The following is a 15,157-nucleotide window of genomic DNA, read 5'->3' as shown; positions in this document are numbered from 1 at the left end:
CCTTCCACGTTATCACTCAACCCATAAGCAGTGGATTTTAAACTGCTTATTTTAAATATTTGTATTTTTTCTCATGCCCTAATTCATAAACAGAATAGGAGTCCGTGCGAAAAATAAAAATGATGGTTCTCAGCCATTCTTTCTACTCTACAGTATTGGCTGGGGGGAGAGGAAAGAGCTGTTTGCACCTCGGAGCTAACCTATCATTGCTGTGCAAGCAGCTAGCATTGGAAGTGGGCAGACTGCGTTATATGGGTAGTGGCAGAGAGGGGTTGGGAACGGGATGCTGGCGGTCAGAATCCCAACACTTTTTTTTAATTTTATTTTATTTTTACATGGCTAAACCCTACCCCTTACCCACCCCCTAACCCTTCCTACATACAGTCTAAACCGAACACTCCCTCTCCGCAGCCTAACCCTCTCTGGCATACTTATGTTTGGGATTCTGGCTGTCGGGATTCCGCTATCCGGATCCTCCGCTGTGTCAGAATTCCAACGCCGGTGTCTTGAATGTCAGGATGCCAACTGCATCCCCCAGAAAGGTGCCTTGTCTCTAAAGCCCAAGGGGGGAGAGAGTGTTCCTCAACCAAACCCCACAAAATGGAGCTACAATAAAATAAAGGTATCGCAGGCATTGGGGGAGGAGTCTATTTAATCCTTGTTGTTGCGACAGGTGGGATGCGTCAATGACGCTCTATCTGTAACTAAATAGTCCCTTACCAGGAAGACAGACAATCGGTGTCTTGGGACTGTTGGAAAGATAATCACAGCCTTTTTCATACTAAATGAATCGAGAACTTTTAATCACTAATTGAAACGTTACTCGTATAACAGGAATTTATATGGCGAAAACATATAAATAAATAATTAAATTAATTGGATTTAATTAGCCAATAGCATGAAAATGTTGTCCAAGATAAACAAATTTAAAAAGAATATAAAAAAAAAAAACCCACATTTTCTGTAGTAGACAATGATTAATATGGCTATAAATAAAGTTGTTTAAAAAAATAAAAATAGAACTCTGACACAGGGTAAAAGATGCACATAAACAATGATATAGCTAAAAATAAAGCATACAATAAAATTTAAAAGTCCCACATATACTGCAGAATTTAAGTATTATGTTTAGTTTCATTGTTTTACATTTAGGATTTAAACAAAACTTTTTGGGGGAGATTTATCAAAGCTTGGAGAGAGATAAAGTGGAGAGTGATTCTAACCCCTTTGTCTTTATGGTTAGAACATTGCTTGATGCTTCCAATTCGCTGTGTACTTTGTGTGGTGGACGTGGCACATAATACGGTGTGTGAACCTGTCCGTTGGTATCTTGGATGTACAGTACTGCTGTATTAAGGGGGAGATTTTACCAAAAGTGGAGAGAGCTAAAGTACCAACCAATCAGCTTCTGTCATGTGACAGGCTGTGCTAGCCTACTTCTTCTCTTTCCACTGTATCTCTATCCAAGACTTGATAAATCTTTCCCCTGCATGTTAGAATGTTCCTCCTCACTCATTCCCTCATCTCATACATGGAATACAGCACCGCAGAAGAATCTTTACTCCTCCGTTTATGCAGCGTTATTTAGAATCTGCTTCCCTCCTGCAGGTTGTTCTGTCGCTTGACGCCTCCACTGTGTCTGAATTTTTTGGGCCTGACTCACATGGACGGGTCAATTTCTCACCAAAATACAGAGCAGACCGCCTACACCTCAGTGAGTACATAGGGGTCACCGGAGCATAATAAGAACACCACTTTGGCAGATCCTCTTTCAGGTTTCTTTTTTTTTTATATGCTAATTTTTTTTTTTATTTTTTTTTTACTAGATAATGGGATCTTTAAAAGTTCTGCCACTGATTGCGGATGGATTTTACATATATTACCCCATGTTGGTGGTCATCCTTTGTATTGCTACTTATTTCAGGTAAGCTACGTACCAATGTGTCTCATGACGTAATGGATAAGTGGAGTGTGTAAATCAACAGAGACAAACCCCAATTAGATGAGTTTAATGAAAATGTTAACTATGTGTGAGTGGCTGACCTGTTACTTGAGTCTCTTACTGCTGTGTAATCATTGCTGTGATCTGTGTTTGTCCCTTAGCTTGGGAACACGCTGTCTGAACTTACTTGGGTTTCAACAGTTTATGGGGGACAACGATATGACTTCTGACCTGACTGATGAGGGAAAAGAATTAATTAGGAGAGGTATGTCCTTCTACAAATAACGCTCAGTGTGAAAACTGTCATTTTCAGAAATATGTGAGATATGCCCTTATAAGTGTTGGGTATGAGACTGTTATTTACCATTTGGGATATCCTGATGTTTCACAAAAGATCCTGTGTTTTATGACCTTGAATGAATTATTGCTTTTTTTTTCATTCTAGAGAAGCGAAAACGGCAAAGACAGGAAGATGGTGAAACGCGCAGAAGGGTAAGCTCATTTGGAATGTTTGCTTTAAGGTAGCTTTTTTTTTTTTTTTTTTTTTTTTTTTTTACTAGAAGGTGCACACAAAGTACGTCCTCTATTCTTGATGGTCTTAAATGCCAGATCTTGGCATTCATAGTGTTCATCGAGGTCTCATTTGTTGCAAATGCTCCATCCTGGTCACTTGTGAACGACACAAGCTCTGAAGACATTGCATGTTCTGTTTTCTGTTCACATGTTGATCCTGTGGCTACAAATCTGTCTGCACTTACCTAACTTATAATTGGGGTTTGAGGCCCAAAGGACTCCTTCATTCTGTCAGCTATATTTTCTTTGGTTCCTAATCACAACCAGTAGCCTCAAGCTATGGGCCAAACTCCAAAATGTTGAGCTTTTCTGAGCTTTGCCCCTTTTGTTTACGTCCTCTTTAGATGGTGTAAATCGCTTTATGTCTATGGCAGCATTCTTGCAGGATAGGGATCTTGTGATCCCTCTCTTGCCAGTTCTGAATACTGACAAGCGCAGTGTCAGATCCCTGAGTCTTACACAAATGTGAAAAACCCCTCCGTTGTGCCGGGGATGTAACTCTCAGGGATCTTGGTTTTCGCTACCAATGTCCCTGAAAGTTACTCTTAGTACATAATGGGGATATTTTCAATCAAAATTAAAATATTAGTTTCGATACTCACTGTTAATAATCATGGAAGTGACACCATTATTAATATATTGCTCCCTATACCTTCATAGACCACTTTCTCCAACCTGTGGTTAAGGAATGGCATTTTATCTTTTTCTCCGCTTTTCTGCGTTGCCTTAATGACCTGATACTATGGTCACAGTAGTAGTAGTAGTAGTACAACTATTCTTTTCCTGCAGCATTGCTTTTTATTGTAATTTAGGATTACTTCAGGTTACAGAAACCATATTATGTAGATTTGGGTTCTTTTGTCGGCCGGTTCTCTAATTGACTTATGTACACTGAAGATGATAGTTGACAATATATACAGTGACAAACTGTTCTTACAGGTATGGTATATACATTATTTGTTTTGACAAAGTTGACGACATAACTCACGAATACATCTTAAGTATTAATGTGGATCTCACTAGTGTGTGCGTGGCTAATGGATTTTGGCAAACACCTGTCTATATAGGAACTCCTTTTTAACAGAATTTTTTTTTTGCATACATCTCAAGTGCTCTGATTATGTGATGAACCACCTGAAATGGGTGTAGTATGGTATGCCGGCAGCTGGGCTCCCGGCGACCAGCATACCGGCGCCAGGAGCCCGACCGCCGGCATACCGACAGCGTGGTGAGTGCAAATGAGCCCCTTGCGCGCTTGCCACGCTGCGGGCACGATGGCGCGCTATTTATTCTCCCTCCAGACCCCCACGAGGGAGAATACCTGTCGGTATGCCGGCTGTCGGGATTCCGGCGCCAGTATACTGTGCGCCGGCATACTGAAGACCGCCCCCTGAAATGTATGGGGGATTTGTGGAGGAATGCTATCACTGGATGAGATCATATTCCTCTCCCCCCTTTGACACACTCTCTCTCTTTCTCTTTCTCTTTCTCTTTCTCTTTCTCTTTCTCTTTCTCTCTCTCTCTCTCTCTCTCTCTTTTTCTCTCTCTCTCTATCTATATATATATATATATATATATATATATATATATATATATATATAAAATTTCAAATGCAGGCTTCCTTTCACTTCTAATCATGAGCTGTAGATCTTGCTCTGCCTGTTTGGGCTATTGAGGCAAATCTCGCTGCACAGAGAATGTCCTGCTTTTCTGGACAAACTAGTTTCCAGACATTCCTTTCATTGCTCTCCTCTATTGCCTGGGCTCTGGTTCCTGACCCTTGCCAAGAGGAGGTGATGGGGACATTCAATGCAAGTTGTATTTACACTTTGGATGTCATTTCAACAGAAGATTGAATGTAAACTTGGGACACTACATGGCAGTTGGTGAATGAATAGCATCCTACTATGGATCCCACATTCCTCTGCCGGGAGCAGTATGATTTACCGGCGCTTGGGATCCCGGCGCTCGAAATACCGCAGCCGGGATCCCGATGTGTACAAAGCCAACAAAGGCGAGTAAGGGGTGTCCTCCCCTCTCCCCAACCCCCTAACCCTAACCTCCCCCCTTTGTGCCAAGCCCTAATGGGTCCAAGTTTTTTTTACCTAGTAGGTGCCACTTGGAAGTCTGTGACATGCAGGGATTTGTGTGTTAAATCTTGGGCTGTGGACAACACCTCCCAAAACATCTTTCTCTTTCATCATATGGACACTGCTGTACCTTGGGGTGTAGAGGGCACCAGTGCTGGAGCAGGGCACAACTACTCTACAAACTTGTTGGTCTCTGACTACTCCCCCCCCCCCCCCGTCCCCTCTATGCCCCACTCCTGGAAAGACTTCAGTTTTTAGTGCTCTTTTCAAGGAAAATGGTAATAAGAGGGACCCCTTGAGTTCAAAGATCTCCTTCCTTCCCCATTACAAACCTCGGAATGTTCATGGGCCAATGAGCAATGGAGATCACCTTTTCCTTTTTGCTGCTAACAATTAATTATGTATCACAAATGTTGATGTACGCGGTGTTGCAGTATGTGGATGGCAGAAGTTTCACCACTGCAATCCACTGGTTGATTCAGAAAGTGCATCTGCTGCCGTTTTTTAGTATGCATGCAGCTAGTAAAGACACACTTCTGCTGCTCTCCAGAGTCCTGTGGTGATTTTCACACAAACTACTTTACACCGAACATAGCTCATGTTCTGTGCACCCTTACCTAAGAGGAGATTGTTTTAACAGAAAGTCTAAAAATCCTGTGCGTGAGCAGCTACCTTTAGTGTTCCATGTACGCTTGTTTGCATGTTGATCGTACATATAGTACAGACTGTATGTGTGTGTGGTCATTTGCAGGAGTGGAAGGAACGCTATGCCAATAACAGGGAGGATTCCAGTCGTAACAGAAATGTCAACTCTGAACCGAAAGAGGCAACTTACACCGAAATGACCACAAGTCGACGTAAGTGCCGCTGCTGTTAGTTACAGGTGGCGTTGCTCCGCTACTCTGGCTAAAACTCATTTTACCTATCTGATCGCAGCCCTTTTGTGTGTTTTCATTAACTAACTAACTATCATTTCCAGCATCAAAGTACACAAGGCCAAGTAACCGATCAGAGCGGGACCGGATAGAACTCCTGCAAGACGCGGAGCCGCTGGATTTCAATGCAGAAGCTTTTACAGATGATCCACTGGACTCAGAATCTGGAAGGCAAGTCGTGGGTTGGTCTGGAATACACAGACCAATGACAACCCTCAGGCACCTTGCAGTTTCCATCCTGTTCCCGGTATAGGCCTCTTTGATGTATGGATGAGTTTCTTTGTAGCTATGGACAGCTGATGTGAGTGCACACAGTCTTAGGTGCTGCCAGTGCCGTACCTGTGCAATTACATCTCCTGGACAGGCTACTCCGACACCCATTGCCTGCTAAGATTAGTCCGGGCGCAGGAAGGCACCTGCAAGTTTTACTAGAATGTAGGCATGCTGCTGCCAATTTTTGGGGAAACAAGTCCCATAATGGTATCCTACTAATATACTGGAGGGTTTTAGGTCTATATTTTTACTTTTTGTCTTCTGCGTTTTAGATATCAACCAGCTGGACGTTATTTATCCATGTCAAAGTCAAACAGCAGAATATTTGATGATGTATAATCCTGCGCTGGACCCAGGGGACTGAACGCCTCATCTGCTGCAGAATATCCTCTGCCTAAAATGCACAATATGGTATTATACGGAAGAGAAAAATGGCCTAACAAAATTAGCAGCTGCCCATTGGTTACAGGGACCTCTGAGTTTATTACCACAACGGACTGACATTTGTATAAAACAAAACAGGCATGCACGTATTTATAAGGAAAACAAGTGGCAGATTCTGCTGGTGTCTGCACAACAAGAAGAAATTACAGGCTTAATTACTGTATAAACGTGCAAACGAATCCTGCTCGTTATCTACTGTGGCACAAAGTGGATATTGCTATATTATCACGGGAAAGCTGCTGGGTTTTTTTAGTTTTTTTTGTAAATATAAATTATTATTTTTATTCTTGCCTGGTTTAGAGAGCACCTGTCTTTTGCAAATCATGATAGCAGCCATTTCAGTACTGAACCAATGTCTGTGAGATCGCAGCCATTCAGTTACTGGTTCCAGTTCATAGGTTGGACTGTGCAGGATATTGGCCCAGCCAACAAAATTGCTAGCTCCATCCTGTAGGCAGTAATTGCACTTTACGTTGTTGATAGTATCTGTTGGCTACAGGCTCCTCCTCATCCTCCTCCTCATCCTCCTCATCTGGCGTGATCCCTGAGCACAGTTCTGTTACACATTGAAAGGACACAATGCTAAAACTTGTAATGAGCAGGGGAAATCGGGAAACATCGGATAACAAATATAATTTAGTATATTTCAGGATGTTGATTCCAAACTTATACAGAAAACTACAAGCCCTAAGGATTCCTGATAATAGAACCCATACCTATACAGAAAAGATATCATTTTGTAAAATCAAATGTAAGTGAGCTTGGAATGGTTTTTATTTTGTTTCTTGCGCCTTCCCTACAGTATTTTTCTCTGTCCGGGATTAGGGGTGCCTAGCTAGGTTCAGAGCGGGTGGCATTCAGTTTGCCGGTTGTCTGGATTCCAGCTGTCAGGAGATCGACGCCGGAATCCCGACACCCGGGGGAAATACCAGCGGTCGGACTCCCGAGGGGGAATATAATCCTGTGATGACGGAAGGTTGCCACCGGACCAGAATCATGGGGTGCGCAGAGAGCCCGCGAGGGGACACGCTGCGTTCGCCGACAGTATTCCATCTGTTGGAATCCTGGCGTCTGTCTCCTGACCGACGGGATAAGATACTGATCACCCTTAGAGCACCTATTATGCACTTTTTAAAAAATTGTTCATATCGGCAGTCAGGAGACGACGTGGGTGGGAGCCAAAGAGGCCTGACACTAATCAGGCCTCTATGGCCTCAATTAACAGCAGCACATTGTATTTCAGATCAGCCAAATTGCACATGCCTAAGAGTGTAAGTTCATTAGAAGAAAAGTGGGTAGTCTAACATGTTTCCTAATTTGAAAGTGTAGACTGTGGGGGTCATTCCGAGTTGTTCGCTCGTTATTTTTTTTTTTTTGCAACGGAGCGATTAGTCGCTAATGCGCATGCGCAATGTCCGCAGTGCGACTACGCCAAGTAAATTTGCTATGCAGTTAGGTATTTTACTCACGGCATTACGAGGTTTTTTCTTCGTTCTGGTGATCGTAATGTGATTGACAGGAAGTGGGTGTTTCTGGGCGGAAACTGGCCGTTTTATGGGTGTGTGCGAAAAAACGCTACCGTTTCTGGGAAAAACGCGGGAGTGGCTGGAGAAACGGAGGAGTGTCTGGGCGAACGCTGGGTGTGTTTGTGACGTCAAACCAGGAACGACAAGCACTGAACTGATCGCAGATGCCGAGTAAGCCTGGAGCTACTCAGAAACTGCTAAGAAGTGTCTATTCGCAATTCTGCTAATCTTTCGTTCGCAATTTTAATATGCTAAGATTCACTCCCAGTAGGCGGCGGCGGCTTAGCGTGTGCAAAGCTGCTAAAAGCAGCTTGCGAGCGAACAACTCGGAATGACCCGCTGTATCCTTTGTTCTGTGAGGTACGCTTATATTCTCCCTGCACTAGTCTGTCCATGTGCCCAGTTCACCACATTTTATGTGCGGCACAGTTCATATACTCGCCCCTTGCCTGTACTTTGCAGATGCAGCTACTGCATGCCTCTGGGGATTTACACTGCGACTAAAATTCTTTGTAAACAACGACATACTAAAGAAAATTTGTAAATTAACATATTTACAGCAATATGCAATGATCATTAATCCTGTACATCGGTATATTTCATATGTGCGTTCAATGATATAAAATACTTTGAGATCAAAATCATTTGAGTTTTGAAAGGCTACAATTGCAGCGTACATTTATATATAAGCATTTTGAATGTAGCCATCGGCTAGTGGTATTCTTACATATCACCGGTCACATTGTACATTGCAGTCTCCAGTTCTATTTATTAAAGAGCTTGTGGGGGTCATTCTGAGTTGATCGCTCGCTGCCGATTTTCGCAGCGCAGCGATCCGGTAAAAAAACTGCGCATGTGTTTACACTGCAATGCGCACACGCGTTGTGCGGGTACAAACAGCATTGTTGCTGTGCAATGCTTCTAGTGACTATTCCATTCACAAAGCCGATCGCAAGGAGATTGACAGGAAGAGGGCGTTTATGGGTGTCAACTGACCGTTTTCTGGGAGTGGTATGAAAAACGCAGGCGTGTCCAAGCGTTTGCAGGGCGGGTATCTGACGTAAATTCCGGGACCTCCGTCGCTAGGATCATCGCACAGGATAAGTAACTTCAGGACTGGTCTTGTTTTGCACTAAATGTTTTTGTACCGCTCGGCTGCACATGCGATTGCACACTTGCAAAGCGAAAATACACTCCCCCCGTGGGCGGCGACTATACGTTTGCACGGCTGCAAAAAGTAGTTATCGAGCGATGAACTCGGAATGAGGGCCTGTGTTCCAGACCTGTGCACTCACACAGTGATAACCTGGTGTACAGACTCAAAACTTAATTAATGAGATGTTTCCTGAAAAATGGGGCATACAGCATGTTAGTGAATACAGTCAGAAATGGGTATTCATCTCATTCTCCCCAAAGGGGCCGCATGTAGCATCCTAGGACGTGTTTTGTTTTTTTACACGGTTTTTGAGTATCATGTTTGGGCTTTGGTTTCCTTTTAAGCAAAAATTCTATTACTTAAAGGGCTTATTCTGTGTATGCCAACATGCCCCAAATTGCTGTAGGTTCTTTCTTTAGCCCCTCCCTCATTGGACAGCCCCTGAACTGCAGTTGTATAACCCAAATTGCCCGTGACATGGGCATGCTGCAGTATGAAAGGCCGAGCAAGCACATGCAGCCTTTCACCACTATGTACATGGGAGATCCCTGCAGAATGTCTGGTAAGGGGCTGGAACATCTGAGTTTTCAATCCTTTCTAACCTCTCATCTGAACTGAGTATTACATATTCTGTTCTCTAGAGTGCTGTAGAATGTTCTCTAGTCTCCGCTCTCCTTCCATCTACAGCCACAGGGCCAAAGTGTTTTATACTGCTATAGTACTTGAATCATTACGTGAAGGTGTGTCCAGGTATTTATTCTAGGGTACTCTCAATGGTTCACTTGTGTCACCTACATGAACAGTGTCCCTCACAAAGCCGGGGACAGTATCTTCTGTCTTGTACGGTGAGGAACACTTTGCTTTGGCCATTGTTTATTTTTCTTTTAATTCTGTTTTTTTACTTTTTTTTTTTTTTCTTCTTCTATTTTATCCTTATTCTATCAGAAAGAATAACATATGTGAGATCACAGCAGTGGTTCCATGCTATGGACAGGTGGAGAGACCATATGAATGAGACGTTCAGGTTAATGAGCAGCATAGAATTTCTATGCTGAAGCAGAAGTATCCTGAAATATAGTTTTACCGTGTGCCTACTTCAATGTATCACTGTATGCAGTGCTACTACACTGAGAGACATTACTATGTTTTATTTTAGTAACCATTTTAATATTGTTATTGTGTTGAATAATTGTTTTTTTTGTTTGTTGTATTTTGTTTGTCTTTTGCAATCATTCAGCTATGGTGGCTTATTGCACTTTGTATTGCTGTACTGCATATACAGTAGTACTATGATTTAAGGATCTCCTGTGCCACTAGCAACCCCTCATTCACTTACCTGCATTCTGGACTCCGGATGCATACAGATTAATAGGAGTAACTGGAAGAGATGAACCGAACCGCTCTGGTGCGGCTGTTTATGTTGTGTTAGAGGTTTGTTTTTTTTAAATTTATATTTTGTTTTTTCCATTTCTCTATCGTCCTAAGTGGATGCTGGGGTTCCTGAAAGGACCATGGGGAATAGCGGCTCCGCAGGAGACAGGGCACAAAAGTAAAGCTTTTACAGGTCAGGTGGTGTGTACTGGCTCCTCCCCCTATGACCCTCCTCCAGACTCCAGTTAGATTTTTGTGCCCGGCCGAGAAGGGTGCAATCTAGGTGGCTCTCATAAAGAGCTGCTTAGAGAGTTTAGCTTAGGTTTTTTATTTTACAGTGATTCCTGCTGGCAACAGGATCACTGCAACGAGGGACAGAGGGGAGAAGAAGTGAACTCACCTGCGTGCAGGATGGATTGGCTTCTTGGCTACTGGACATGAAGCTCCAGAGGGACGATCACAGGTACAGCCTGGATGGTCACCGGAGCCACGCCGCCGGCCCCCTCACAGATGCTGAAGCAAGAAGAGGTCCAGAATCGGCGGCTGAAGACTCCTGCAGTCTTCTTAAGGTAGCGCACAGCACTGCAGCTGTGCGCCATTTTCCTCTCAGCACACTTCACACGGCAGTCACTGAGGGTGCAGGGCGCTGGGGGGGGGGCGCCCTGGGAGGCAAATGAAAACCTTTAAAAAGGCTAAAAATACCTCACATATAGCCCCAAAGGCTATATGGAGATATTTACCCCTGCCTAAATGTACTAAATAGCGGGAGACGAGCCCGCCGAAAAAGGGGCGGGGCCTATCTCCTCAGCACACGGCGCCATTTTCTGTCACAGCTCCGCTGGTCAGGAAGGCTCCCAGGTCTCTCCCCTGCACTGCACTACAGAAACAGGGTATAACAGAGAGGGGGGGCAAAATAAATGGCAATATATTAATATAAAAGCAGCTATAAGGGAGCACTTAATCATAAGGCTATCCCTGTCATATATAGCGCTTTTTGGTGTGTGCTGGCAGACTCTCCCTCTGTCTCCCCAAAGGGCTAGTGGGTCCTGTCTTCGTATAGAGCATTCCCTGTGTGTCTGCTGTGTGTCGGTACGTATGTGTCGACATGTATGAGGACGTTATTGGTGTGGAGGCGGAGCAATTGCCAAATATGAGGATGTCACCTCCTAGGGGGTCGACACCAGAATGGATGCCTTTATTTGTGGAATTACGGGATAGCGTCAACTCGCTTAAGCAGTCGTTTGCCGACATGAGGCGGCCGGACACTCAATTAGTGCCTGTCCAGGCGCCTCAAACACCGTCAGGGGCTGTAAAACGCCCCTTGCCTCAGTCGGTCGACACAGACCCAGACACAGGCACTGATTCCGGTGGTGAAGGTGACGAATCAACCGTATTTTCCAGTAGGGCCACACGTTATATGAGTGGCAATAAAGGAGATGTTACATTTAGCTGATACTACAGGTACCACTAAACAGGGTATTATGTGGGGTGTGAAAAAACTACCAGTAGTTTTTACCGAAGCAGAAGAATTAAATGACGTGTGTGATGAAGCGTGGGGTGCCCCGATAAAAAAACTGCTAATTTCAAAGAAGTTATTGGCTTTATACCCTTTCCCGCCAGAGGTTAGGGAGCGCTGGGAAACACCTCCTAGGGTGGACAAAGCGCTAACACGCTTATCAAAACAAGTGGCGTTACCCTCTCCTGAGACGGCCGCACTTAAAGATCCATCAGATAGGAGGATGGAAAATATCCAAAAAGGTATATACACACATGCAGGTGTTATACTACGACCAGCTATTGCGACTGCCTGGATGTGCAGTGCTGGGGTAGTTTGGTCAGAGTCCCTGATCGAAAATATTGATACCCTGGACAGGGACAATATTTTACTGTCGTTAGAACAAATAAAGGATGCATTTCTTTATATGCGTGATGCACAGAGAGATATCTGCACACTGGCATCACGGGTGAGTGCTATGTCCATTTCGGCCAGAAGAGCTTTATGGACACGACAGTGGACAGGCGATGCGTAGAGGAGTTATTTGGGGTCGGTCTATCGGATTTGGTGGCCACGGCTACGGCCGGGAAATCCACCTTTCTACCTCAAGTCACTCCCCAACAGAAAAAGGCACCGACCTTTCAACCGCAGCCCTTTCGTTCCTTTAAAAATAAGAGAGCAAAGGGCTATTCATATCTGCCACGAGGCAGAGGACGAGGGAAGAGACAGCAACAGGCAGCTCCTTCCCAGGAACAGAAGCCCTCCCCGGCTTCTACAAAAGCCTCAGCATGACGCTGGGGCTTCGCAAGCGGACTCGGGGGCGGTAGGCGGTCGTCTCAAGAATTACAGCGCGCAGTGGGCTCACTCGCAGGTAAATCCCTGGATCCTGCAGATAATATCTCAGGGGTACAGGTTGAAATTAGAGACAGAGCCACCTCGCCGTTTCCTGAAGTCTGCTTTACCAACGTCCCCCTCAGAAAGGGAGACGGTTTTGGAAGCCATTCACAAGCTGTATTCTCAGCAGGTGATAGTCAAGGTACCTCTTCTACAACAAGGAAAGGGGTATTATTCCACTCTTTTTGTGGTACCGAAGCCGGATGGCTCGGTAAGGCCTATTCTAAATCTGAAGTCCTTGAACCTGTACATAAAGAAGTTCAAGTTCAAGATGGAGTCACTCAGAGCAGTGATAGCGAACCTGGAAGAAGGGGACTTTATGGTATCCTTGGACATCAAGGATGCGTATCTCCACGTTCCAATTACCCCTCACACCAGGGGTACCTCAGGTTCGTTGTACAAAACTGTCACTATCAGTTTCAGACGCTGCCGTTTGGTTTGTCCACGGCACCTCGGGTCTTTACAAAGGTAATGGCCGAGATAATATTTCTTCTTCGAAGAAAAGGCGTATTCATTATCCCATACTTGGACGATCTCCTAATAAGGGCAAGGTCCAGAGAACAGCTAGAGATGGGTTTAGCACTATCTCAAGAGGTGCTAAAGCAGCACGGATGGATTCTGAATATTCCAAAATCCCAATTAATGCCGACAACTCGTCTGCTGTTCCTGGGGATGATTCTGGACACAGTTCAGAAAAAGGTTTTTCTTCCCGAAGAAAAAGCCAAGGAGTTATCTGACCTGGTCAGGAACCTCCTAAAACCAGGAAAGGTGTCTGTACATCAATGCACAAGAGTCCTGAAAAAAAATGGTAGCTTCTTACGAAGCAATCCCTTTCGGCAGATTCCATGCAAAGGGATCTGTTGGACAAATGGTCAGGGTCGCATCTTCAGATGCACCTGCGGATAACCCTGTCGCCGAGGACAAGGGTATCCCTTCTGTGGTGGTTGCAGGAGGCTCATCTATTGGAGGGCCGCAGATTCGGCATGCAGGATTGGATCCTGGTGACCACGGATGCCAGCCTGAGAGGCTGGGGAGCAGTCACACAGGGAAGAAATTTCCAGGGAGTGTGGTCGAGCCTGAAAAAGTCTCTTCACATAAGCATTCTGGAACTAAGAGCAATCTACAATGCTCTAAGCCAGGCGGAACCTCTGCTTCAAGGAAGACCGGTGTTGATCCAGTCGGACAACATCACGGCAGTCGCCCATGTAAACAGACAGGGCGGCACAAGAAGCAGGAGGGCAATGGCAGAAGCTGCCGGGATCCTTCGCTGGGCGGAGAATCACGTGATAGCACTGTCAGCAGTATTCATCCCGGGCGTGGACAACTGGGAAGCAGACTTCCTCAGCAGACACGACCTTCACCCGGGAGAGTGGGGACTTCATCCAGAAGTTTTCCACATGCTATTAAACCGTTGGGTAAAACCAATGGTGGACATGATGGCGTCTCGCCTCAACAAAACACTGGACAGGTATTGCGCCAGGTCAAGAGATCCGCAGGCAATAGCTGTGGACGCGCTGGTAACACCTTGGGTGTACCAGTCGGTATATGTGTTTCCTCCTCTGCCTCTCATACCAAAGGTATTGAGGATTATACGGCAAAGAGGAGTAAGACTAGTGGCTCCGGATTGGCCAAGAAGGACTTGGTACCCGGAACTTCAAGAGATGGTCACGGACGATCCGTGGCCTCTACTTCTGAGAAGGGACCTGCTTCAGCAGGGTCCTTGTCTTTTTCAAGACTTACCGCGGCTGCGTTTGACGGCATGGCGTTTGAATGCCAGATCCTAAAAGGAAAAGGCATTCCAGAAGAAGTCATTCCTACCTTGATAAAGGCAAGGAAGGAAGTCACCGCGAAGCATTATCGCCGTATTTGGCAAAAATATGTTGCGTGGTGCGAGCAGCGGAGTGCTCCGATGGCGGAATTTCAACTGGGTCGTTTTCCTACATTTCCTGCAATCAGGATTGTCTATGGGTCTCAAATTGGGATCTATTAAGGTTCAAATTTCGGCCCTATCAATATTCTTCCAAAAAGAATTGGCCTCAGTCCCTGAGGTCCAGATTTTTATCAAAGGAGTACTGCATATACAGCCTCCTGTGGTGCCTAAGGTGGCACCGTGGGATCTAAATGTAGTTTTAGATTTCCTCAAATCCAATTGGTTTGAACCACTAAAGAATGTGGATTTGAAATATCTCACATGGAAAGTGACTATGTTACTGGCCCTGGCTTCGGCCGGGAGAGTATCTGAACTGGCGGCTTTGTTTTATAAAAGCCCTTATTTAATTTTCCATTCGACATAGGGCAGAGCTGCGGACGCGTCCGCATTTTCTCCCTAAGGTGGTATCAGCGTTTCACTTGAACCAGCCTATTGTAGTGCCTGCGGCTACAGACGACTTGAAGGACTCCAAGTTGTTGGACGTTGTCAGAGCCTTAAAAATATACATTTAAAGGACGGCTGGAGTCA

General features: G+C 45.0%; 1 protein-coding gene across 3 annotated transcripts in view; it reads left to right on the top strand.

The window, feature by feature from the left end:
• The window catches only part of LMBRD2 (LMBR1 domain containing 2), a 63,491-nt gene extending 49,484 nt beyond the window's left edge, over positions 1-14,007 (top strand). For 2 of the 3 annotated variants that reach the window (XM_063960963.1, XM_063960949.1), the window contains exons 12-18: positions 1,609-1,714; positions 1,827-1,924; positions 2,104-2,207; positions 2,388-2,434; positions 5,357-5,462; positions 5,585-5,711; positions 6,086-14,007. In XM_063960963.1, the coding sequence (XP_063817033.1) occupies positions 1,609-1,714; positions 1,827-1,924; positions 2,104-2,207; positions 2,388-2,434; positions 5,357-5,462; positions 5,585-5,711; positions 6,086-6,152 (655 nt within the window). In that variant the 3' untranslated portion in view covers positions 6,153-14,007. The remainder of the gene's footprint in view (positions 1-1,608; positions 1,715-1,826; positions 1,925-2,103; positions 2,208-2,387; positions 2,435-5,356; positions 5,463-5,584; positions 5,712-6,085) is intronic. The other variant, XR_010243901.1, reaches the window with a different exon arrangement.
• Positions 14,008-15,157: the final 1,150 nt, after the last annotated feature.

The sequence above is a fragment of the Pseudophryne corroboree genome, chromosome 1 (genome assembly GCF_028390025.1).
Source record: "Pseudophryne corroboree isolate aPseCor3 chromosome 1, aPseCor3.hap2, whole genome shotgun sequence".
NCBI classification, from domain to species: Eukaryota; Metazoa; Chordata; class Amphibia; order Anura; family Myobatrachidae; genus Pseudophryne; species Pseudophryne corroboree.
The sequence above is the reverse complement of the archived record's forward strand: the minus strand, read 5'-3'. Positions and strand labels throughout refer to the sequence as shown.